This window comes from Parasteatoda tepidariorum, chromosome 2, assembly GCF_043381705.1.
Source record: "Parasteatoda tepidariorum isolate YZ-2023 chromosome 2, CAS_Ptep_4.0, whole genome shotgun sequence".
Taxonomy (NCBI): domain Eukaryota; kingdom Metazoa; phylum Arthropoda; class Arachnida; order Araneae; family Theridiidae; genus Parasteatoda; species Parasteatoda tepidariorum.
In genome coordinates this window covers 90996032-91006475 of record NC_092205.1, presented here as the reverse complement: position 1 = coordinate 91006475, position 10444 = coordinate 90996032, and the positions used below count along the sequence as shown (strand labels likewise).

Below are 10444 nucleotides of genomic sequence, written 5' to 3'. Positions count from 1 at the left end.
AAATAGTATTTTCTATGAACTTTAGCACCACTGATTTCAGCCGAAAAGAAATGTTGATTCGCTGTAAAGAGCTACATAATCATTTCTTCAGATATTTTAATGATAAATAACAACGTTTGAAGTTTTAAAATCTTTCTTTCATTTTGCACACACTCTCAGAACCGTAAATTTAATTCACAAAATTTTTACTGATAATTTACAAAGGATGTTCATACGATATACGTGATATCAAAACTAAAAGAGCATTGAAATAGCCTTAGCGGATGGAGACGGCACGTTTCCCTTCGGCACATTTGACGTCATAACCAATCAGGGGTCGTTTTTGATTGCATCACTTACGGAGGCCTTTTGGGGCAATTTAAATGTTTAATAACTAAATAAATTAACATTTGCCGCAAAAAACAATCAAATTTTCGGTTTCAGGGGAAAATTTCCAATAAGTTAGATATGAAAATAAAAAAATTCATGATATGCTGTAATTGTCCATTCCGCGAAATTCGATAAAAAAAATTACATGCCCCGCTCCTAGTTTTTAAATCCGTAAGGAAGATAGGAAAAACCGGGAATACAACCTCTTTTACAAATGAAACAGAACGAATTAATAGCCTATTTTTATTAATTTGTGCAATATTTCTAATAGAATAAACTTTTAACGTAAAACATCTCTTGCCTAAGCGTTTTAAAATTCAGTAACTTTATTTTACTTACCAAAAGTTCAGAATAAAAAAACCACCACCACCACACGTTCTACCACCACATTTAATATTACTTTGCTTCGCACCATATCATCGCCAATTGCGAACTGCAATCGCCAAACGTCTTGTCTCTTGTAGGATCTGTTGCGTAGTTCGCTCCTCCATACTTTTTTGAAAATGAAATATAATTTATTTGAAACGTTTTGAATCTTAAACTGTTCTCACTCTTTTAGTTTAGTTTCATTTATTTTTTTACACTGCAATGATCTAAAGTTTAATTTTATCCTTAGTGTTCACCAAACATTCAAAAATTCGTTTAACTTTAAAAACATGGGAATGCTAATAGAATAATAGAAAAATGGTATCGTACAAGAAAAATGGCTCTGAAATTTCAAACATTCCAAAAAAGTCGACCGGCTAGTGTAGGGGGCAGGGAAATGTCCTTGCATCTGAAATGTTCTGGGTTCGAATCCCGGGCAAGGCATTGATGTTCTTTCTTTCTCTGTACAATTTGTCCTCACTGTGGGAGCGACGTTGGCCCACCTAGTATGGTGTCCTTGAAAGATGGGCAAACAAAATCGCCCTGTATATGCCAGAATTGATGGATGTTAACACAGGTGGGCATTGGGGGGAAAAAAACATTCAAAAAAATAAGAATAATGACAAAATAACAAATTAATTTCTTTTGAGTTTGATCTATTACCGTAGACAGATGTTTAAATGCATCTAACTTTATCATCATTATTGTTCAATTGAAATTAAATTTCGCCGAATTATTTTTTATCTAAATTTTAATTTTTTTCTTTTAGAAACGCGTTCGATATATGTACGAATATGAAATTAATAATAATATAATAATGTGAAATCAAATGAGTAAAAAACGAACAAACGGAAAATTTTGATAGAAGTTCATTACAAATTATTTTAATTTATAACTGACTCGTGATGAAGAAGGGGAAGGCCAATTAAATGTTTAAATAGAGAAGTAGCATGAAAAAGAAATAAAATTACCCCGCAAAAAAAAAATTCAAAAACCTCTAAAAATAAAAATACTTTATAAATAATCATAATCAATATAATCATTATTTACTAGCATTAATATTAAAGTATAATATATTGAAATTCGTTTGAAATTTTATAAAATTTAAGAAAAGTAAAAAAATATGTAATACATCGCGTACTTTTAAACATTTAATTGCGCTGAGCTGTAACTTAACATTCTTCAAACTAATAAAATTTTGCAAAACTATAATTTAGACCAAATGTCACAATATTATNAAAAAAAAAAAAAAAAAAAAAAAAAAAAAAAAAAAAAAAAAAAAAAAAAAATCAGAGAAAAAAATTTAAAATTATTAAAAAATTGTCATTGTCGCAAGATGATCACATGTTACTCATTGGCAAAATGGTTATTGTCCAATTTTTTTTTCTGAAAAAAGAAACTTTATTGTGTTTTGATCTTGGACATCTTTAACTGTTAATCCAGAACTGCTCGGAACACAATTTAGCAAACATATTTTAAATGCAGCTCAGATACATTCTGTGTAAATTCTTTTGATGACTGAATAGACAATCAAGAACAGCCAATTGAGATCAATGTTAATATTTTCGGATTGGCACAATGGTGCTTGAAGGAGATTGTAAGCATACACCCGTTTCGGATTCACAAGTTCATACATGAAATAAGATTTGGAATCTAGGTTTTTTTTTCAATTTTACATGAATAGTGAATGAATCATTTATACTGCGGCAGTCTACGGTCTTGTGCAAGTCATTGGGTACGTTGACAATGGATCCTTTTATCCCTAACTGGCGATCAATACCCAGTTCTCGTATTTGCATGAAAGGGGTTCGGAGAGTCACCATTTGCTCTTCGGTAGGGTTCAATTCTCTCAACCACTTTGGTACTTTTGTGAGGGACGGGCTTCATGTTTGCGTTTGCGAACAAAATCATTTCGTTTTTCCGCTTGTGGATAAAGCTTAAGGTATTCCCATCTACGTTATTAGCAGGGGTCTGTCTAGGTTTTTCTGACAGGTACCTATTTTGTGAAAATTTAGACGTAATTTGTGAAAAATTAAAAATTATATTAAAAAATCAACACAAAAATATGGATTTATCGTTTCTTAAGGGATACAAAAATGAAATTTTAAGAAAAAGTATTTTGTGAAACTACCGTTTTTCCAAAATTGAATTTGTGAAACTACCGTTTTCCCTAAAGTTGAATTTGTGAAGATACCGCTAAACGGTAGTAAATTCGGCCTGGACAGACCCCTGATTAACGATAGGTAAACAAAGAAATTTAAAAAAACAAGGATTTGGGCTAAGCTTCTATGCTTCAAAATGTCCATACCCTACTATTTGGGTATGCAAATGAGGTAACTCTACAGAAACGCAATCACATTGTCACTACCTTACGACCTCACAGGCCACTGTATGGAAAAGGTGTGCACAAAGACCTAAACTATTATCCGATACCTTCCCTTAACTGTTTTTATCAGAGTAGGTAAAAAAAATATTTAGCAACAGACAGAAGATAAAAAGTGAAGATCGTCGCACATGCTTTTTTTCAACTTTGTCAAATTAGAACAGAAACTCAAACTGAATCTTCAACTAAGTTTACCTGTTCTTTAGCTGTGCTGTTAGGAGTGAGGCAGCAAAATAACTTATATAACATAACAGATGCTTGTTTTTCCACAAATGTGCACAAGAATATAAATAGTTTCTTTTCCTCCAACAAATCACTAAAATTTTACTTACACAACAATTAAAACATGGTAGAGCCAATGCTTCAAAAGACTCGACATCAACTGAATATTTTCCAACTTTGGGAGTTGTTCTACTACTTGGAATACTAAAATAAATAAATAAAACCAATTTTATTTCTATATTAACAATTGTAACAATTGAATATTTTCACAGTCTTTACTAATTAAATATTTCCAAGCTCTCACTGTAAGAGACAATCCTAAACTCCTTTAGTGACTGTCTTTTAGCATGCCTTTAATTATTTTTATAGAATACAATTTTTTTTTATGAGAGAAGAAATTAGATATTTTTTTTAATGAGAGATTATTCTTAGAACTATGCACAAAAAGTAGCATAAGAGGGTAATTTAAAAATTGTTGAGGGTCAAATTCAGTTACGTATTACATAATATTACACATTTTTTACTCCTAGGAAAACTCTGTTTCTGTATAATCTAAAGAACTTTCATAACTGTTTCAGGCAAGTCATTCATAATTGCTGGTTTTAACTGTTGCGATTCTTTAACCTCGTGAACAGCACTCACTAACTCTGCAAATGAAGTTGTGGGAAGGGGCATGTTTAAGACGACATCAAAGGTCTCAACTAAGAGCATCAGGTATTGGTATATGTTTGTAAATTATTTATGGAGAATACTGGAGTAATAATGGCTTCTTCTAAACTTATTAATCATTTTCTCAGCCCTTCTCTGTGGTTTTTTAAATACTGATATGTTTAATAGGATGTTCGAAATTCAAATTTGAGTATAACACTATTTGATGCTTCCGTTTCGCGACAATTCTATCACAATTTCTTGCCGTTTTATGATAGTTTTTATTTTGGCAGTTATATCCTTTTATTGGCACCTTTCACATGATTTTTCTAAATCTGATATTTTTTATCATATTTTTGGCCTTTTACACTATGTTTTTTAAACTCCGATGTATTTAACATGTTATTACAAAACGCGAATTTCAAATTCGAGTTAGCACTTTAGTTTTAGGTATTTAATTACACTACTTAGGTATTTCAAATCAAATTACGATAAAGTGACTGATTCATCAATTATTATATTTTAATACATCAATTCAATCAATTTATTGTATTTTTAAACTTATTTTAATTATATTTAGGTTCTAAATCATTTGGTTTACAAATGCAGGCATTTTAAATCAATATTTACTAACCTAATACACACGTTTGAAAAGTTATGATGAAAATTATTGAAACAATTTCTGATTTTAAGAAAGATTGCAGACATTAATTTATCGTAAAATTAATAATTATTTTAATGATTTTTAAAAGTTCAATTACTTATGGTGTGTAGAAAAAATTTATTCTAGAAATTGTGGAAAATATTTAAGAAATAACAAGTCACAAATTTAATCGTATTATAACATTAAAAAAACCAAAACCAATGTACCACATAACCAAAAAACTATGCACCACAGATAAACCCAGTCACTTAAACATTTGTATTTTCAATGAAAAGTTCGTTGGAAGATAAAATACCTCTGCCATGCAACACCACAAAAACACCGAGGTCTACTAGAGGAAAACAAAATCGTGCTTAATCAGGGGTTTGTTTAGAAGAAATTTGGGTCTGCTAACGGACCCTTCACAAAATAATATTTTTTTTTTATCGGACCCTTCACAAATTTGTTTATCTTCATTATTTTGTTATATATTGCTATATATGTTGCTTTGTTATATATTTGTTATACGTTGCAAATAAACCCTTCCCAGAGGGGGAGAGGGAGAACTAGTTTCCCTAAGTTTAAATTCCAAATATAGTATTCTAAGAAAATATTTCTACTTTTACAAACATCGCGTGCATAATATTGAATCATAATATTTTTCAAAATAAATAATTGATCAATTTATATTTATTTATAAAATTAATTAATAGAATATTATGTAAAAAATTAATTTCTGGAAATTTTTTGATCTCAACTTGTTCTATTATTGTTTCCAGAAATTCCCTTCATGAACCTTATAGCAAATTACGTGCTTAGACATAATTTATATATCTAATCACTTAAATTATTCTTTACATTTTACAAAGAAGCATTTCAGTAACTTCATTATTATGCAATTCGTTACACATTTAGATAGCAGAAAAATGACGAAAATAGTTATTCCCATGACCATTTCTTTTATTCATCTACAGTAGGGAACCGATTATCCGGAACGATCGGGACCATCGCTATTCCGGATAACTGATTTTTCTGGTTTTCTGATTCGCTACAAAAAGCGGTTTTTTTATTGTTAAACCCAACAAAAATTAGAATAATATTTAGAAATAATCTTAAAANATAATTAATTGTATAATAATTATTTCCAAAATGATGGTAAGGTAAACATCTTTCAAAAAAGAAAGAAAAATCCTAAAATCTTATGAGTAAGAAAAATTTTATTTTTTTAAATAGAGGGAAAATTTATCGAATTTCGTTCCGGTTTTTCGATTTCCGGATAACCGGTTCTGTACTGTATTTGGTTATAATCGAACAATATTTTTCCAATACAAAATATATCTTATTCTAATAATCAATGGGGAATATAATCATCCCGGGAATATATTTGAAAAACCCCACTTACGATAAATTATGAAAATACCTACATGGGATGGGTTTTTTCTTCTAAACATGGTTTTTGGCAAATCTAGGGTGCAGTTTACAATGCAGAAATCTATTTCTTATTCCTAAATTTTTTTTTTTTAATTTATGAGACATTAATTCATAGACGATACTTTATTTGATAATTTGAGAGAGTAACAGTTTACAATAAGGGGACCCTCTTATATTTCCAGATTTGAAAATTAACCAATATATATGAAAATAAATCAAGAGCAAACCACATGAAGATATATGTTAGTTGTACTTATATTGCAAACGTTACAAATATATAATCGGTTTCAGTAGATTTTGATAATCACCTGGCTCGTGCTAAATTGCCTCGTTGTTCGGATAAAGTTACAATATCAAAACCAATTCTCTCTCGACCTGTTCTTACTTCTTCTGTAAAAAAACCCTCACAATGCTTATCATTTTCTTTAAGTTTAGAACAGACTTTTTTTATTAAAGTTGTTTTGCCAACACCTAAAATTCAGAAGAAAATATTGTTACTTGTTCATCATACTAATTGATTCAAACAGAAACAAACAAAAAAAAAAACTTTCAACATGACATACCTGGCGCTCCTGTTAAAAGAACATGTTTATTTAACATGTTAATCGACATCAAAAGCTCAGGTATTTTAATTTCTAGTCACAAATGTAGAATCAGCTAATGTACATTACTAAGGCATGTGCAAAATTTAAAATTTGCTGTTAACGCACAACTTCATGAATGGTGACTGTTAATGTAGCAAATGTAAATAAACAAAAATGGAAAACCACGAGTTGGTAGGGGGGAAAAAGTTGACCGTTCACAAACCGCTGACTTTTTTTCTGCTAGCTATCCACCACTATACGCTTCATTAATAGAAACACAAAGCTATAAGCTAAAGCGGAGAGCTCGCCGCACTTTTCTCATAGATCCATTTATATCATCAACAATTACAAATGAGCGCGCAAAATGGAAAACTGATTTTATTCGCGATTCTTATTAATTAAATAATCAATGATTGGAATGATCTATACAAAAAACAGAGATTATAATTACAATTCTGATGCCTTTTTAACGTGAGTAAACAAAGTTAATATTTAAAGTAACGTCCGTTAGCGATTTAGAATGCTCTTTGTATGTATCCTATAATTTTATAAGCTTTTTTTTTGTGAAATATATATTCTGTACTCTAATTAAACTAATAACCTATATAGGAAAATAATGCCATTGTAAGATTTCTCTAATAATATAAAATCACGATAAAAATGGTGAGAAAATGGAGGATTTCATTAAAAGCTCCACTGCTGTCTACAGTCCGTATACCCAAGTAGCACTCAATATCGATCGATCTCGAAAAAACTTCGCTTACGACGTCGATCGATGTTCTTCCGAAACATCGATCTGTGTGAAAACGTCAGATTTTATTAATATTGTATACGACATTGTAAAATTCATATAGATCGATATTTCAATAACGCCGTAGAATGTCGAGTTTGGAAAAAAAAACATATTCCACGGCGTCTACGGACACAGTAGAATTCCGATCAGAGTAGGCAATTTTTAAGACAGAATGGATTAATCCACGGTTTAAACCGTCCTGTCCAAAACCCTTTTACTCAAATTATGTCACACTTTTATCTGAACAATATTTAAAAGGTAAAATAAACATAGAACTTATAACATATTGGTAATTAAATCTACTAGAGAATATTTGTTTTTAAAAGTATAATGTTCTATTAATATTGTTTGACTCTTAAACGAAGGAAGATAAATCAGTAATCAAATACAATTGGATTTCTCATTTAATAGTACATAACTGAAGTTTGACATTGCCATACAGGTTAAGCTATTAGGGACTAAGTGCTTGGTTAGTCATAAACAGGTTTATTTATCTATAGTACTATGCAAGAATACTTTTATTTCATTCATGTTCAATTCTTTTAGCATAGTGGTGATACATCACCAGTGTCAGTAACTGAAACAGATGTTATGCCCTTCAAAACTGTTAATACATTTTTCAGTTATTTTGTATTTCCAATTTAAACTAATATATTAATATTTAAAAATTTTTTTTTTGATAAATAGATGACTTCCTGTATTGCAGAAATTATAAAATTTTTTTTAAAAAATATTGTGAAAAATAAAAGGTTAATTTTTATTCAAATTTAGTATTTTTTTTAAAAAAAAATATTATTTTTTAATATTGCATTATTTATCCTTATGCAAAAGCATAATTTATCAGTATTAAAAGCATATTTATATTTAAAGGATGAGGTATTCACTTTTGTCGTTCAATGAATTGGAGAACTTCAAAAATTTTAAACCTTTCCCTATTATCTCATATTATTTTCCTTTAATAAGTTAAAGTAAATTGTATGAAAAATATCAAATATTTATTGATATATGTAATTATTATGTGCACAATGGTTACACACTTAGAATTTTTACCTTTTACCAAAGTTCAAGGTTTTGGACACTTTAAGACAGTTTAGGACGGTTTTGCTCAGTTTAAGACTGTAAAACCAAAGTGTACTGTCAAAAACTAGTTTAGGACGTCCAAACCCTGGTTATTTGAAAAAATTTTTCGCAGATATTGTAGGATATAAATAATTATTTTATAAGCTTTTGCACTCCAGGCTGTACAATGCAGTTGCAGATTCGATTCATTAGATTTATAATGAGTAAAAAAAAATCCTACGGATTTATATTGTGCAAAATTTGTCCAGGATATCTTGAGAAGAGTTACATGCTCAGTTCCTACTTAACAGAAAACTTAACTATTTCCATGTTGCCAGACAATAAGCATTCTGCAAACTAGTGCGCATAAAATTCATATTGTTTTTAACATTGCCTTAAAATAAAATATCTGCAAGTATTTATAACCTAGTCGTAAACCCAATTTTATGGGTTAACACTACGTACGTACAACTCCGTAGCCTTGTAATTTTGAACCCAATCCAGAAGACAAGGGAACTTAACCCGCATTTGCGTTACATGGAGAGGAAGACCACGAGAACCTCCCACAGTTAGCCTAACAGTAAGTGAACTCTAACCCATGATTTCTACCACTGAATATATATCACGTCAGCATTGTGGTCAGTGCAAGCCATATGCAGAATTCGTATCGACTGGGATTCGGACCCGGTTCTCCTCATTAGAAGGTAAACGCTCTATCCCCTGAGTCATCACGGCTCGTGAAATAGGTATTGGAGATGGTCATACCTGCCCTTTTCGAGCATCGTAGATGGAATGTAAAAAGTGAATATTAATGAAGGGCGTGATAATTATTTTCAGCTCAACTATGATTAGGGCTGCAGGTTTGTCGCGGCATGAATTTCCGCGAAATTGTCATCTTTTTACCTGAAATCCGCAAATTTCTCAATATGTCTTGACTTGCGCGAAAATTGCTTCAAATTTGATTTTTTTTTTAATTTTATTTATTATTTTTATTAAACAGAATTTTTTATTTTCCTGAACCTTAAATTGAACATGTGAAACTGATTAGATATGTAGGGGAGTGAATCAATAGCAAAATGACATGAAAATAGTTCAGAGATAAGTCAACTAAGGTGGTCTTTCTACACTTAGGGAGGGTAATTACCTTCCTGAAGTCAGTAAAAGTACAAAAGAAATTGGAATCACAAAAGAAGGAAAATTTTATAAATCAAATCTTTGATAGAAAAATTGTTATACATGCTATTGGACTAGGCAATGAAATTTCTACTGCCTTTCTACATATCCAGTTAATTTTTCCTAGGCGGCTTCTTGTGATTTCTTAAATATGGATCAGTTTCTTAGATGAGGGGGGGGGACTAGTAGTTAGTAGGGACTTGTAACTAGTAGTTTGAATGTAGAATCTTTGAGTTTTCACAGCAATTACTTCTTACAAAGCCACGTTCAAGGAATTGCGCGTTGGTGAAGGAAAATTGATCGAGTTTTGGAAATTAAAGACCGAACGCTCCAAAATTGGCAAAAGTGGCATTGATGCAAAAAAATTGTTTTCTAAGTATAAAAATGTATTAAGTGATGAAAGACGAAGGATAAATAAGAATAATCTGACAATGTACAATGCTTTGTACCAAAATTCTGTTCATTTAAATAAAAATATTAATATTGCTTGAAATTCAAAGAAATACTTTTGTTGTGTATTTTTAAGCTTTTTTTTATTATTTGCGCAATTTCTGTCTTTTGCATCATTTATATAATAAATTTTTTTATGTTTAGATTTTTTTTTACGAATTTTCTGCGAATTTGGGGTCTATATTCCCCCGGCAAACTTGCAGCCCTAACTATGATTTATGAATCAAAATTAAAGACTTAATTTCTTGTTTTAAAGTAACCACATTTTACACATATGTAAATTAGTTTTCTGATTTTTTAGCATTAGCGAAACATACATGATC

The 10444-nt window shown here is 30.3% G+C and overlaps 1 protein-coding gene across 5 annotated transcripts in view; it reads right to left on the bottom strand.

Moving 5' to 3' along the window:
- Positions 1-6865, bottom strand: part of LOC107440692 (cancer-related nucleoside-triphosphatase) — a 46460-nt gene extending 39595 nt beyond the window's left edge. For all 5 annotated transcript variants that reach the window (XM_071177901.1, XM_071177898.1, XM_071177899.1 and 2 more), the window contains exons 1-3: positions 6626-6865; positions 6371-6533; positions 3451-3544 (exon numbers count right to left, since the gene is read on the bottom strand). In XM_071177901.1, coding sequence (XP_071034002.1) covers positions 3451-3544; positions 6371-6533; positions 6626-6674 — 306 coding nt within the window. In that variant the 5' untranslated portion in view covers positions 6675-6865. The remainder of the gene's footprint in view (positions 1-3450; positions 3545-6370; positions 6534-6625) is intronic.
- Positions 6866-10444: the final 3579 nt, after the last annotated feature.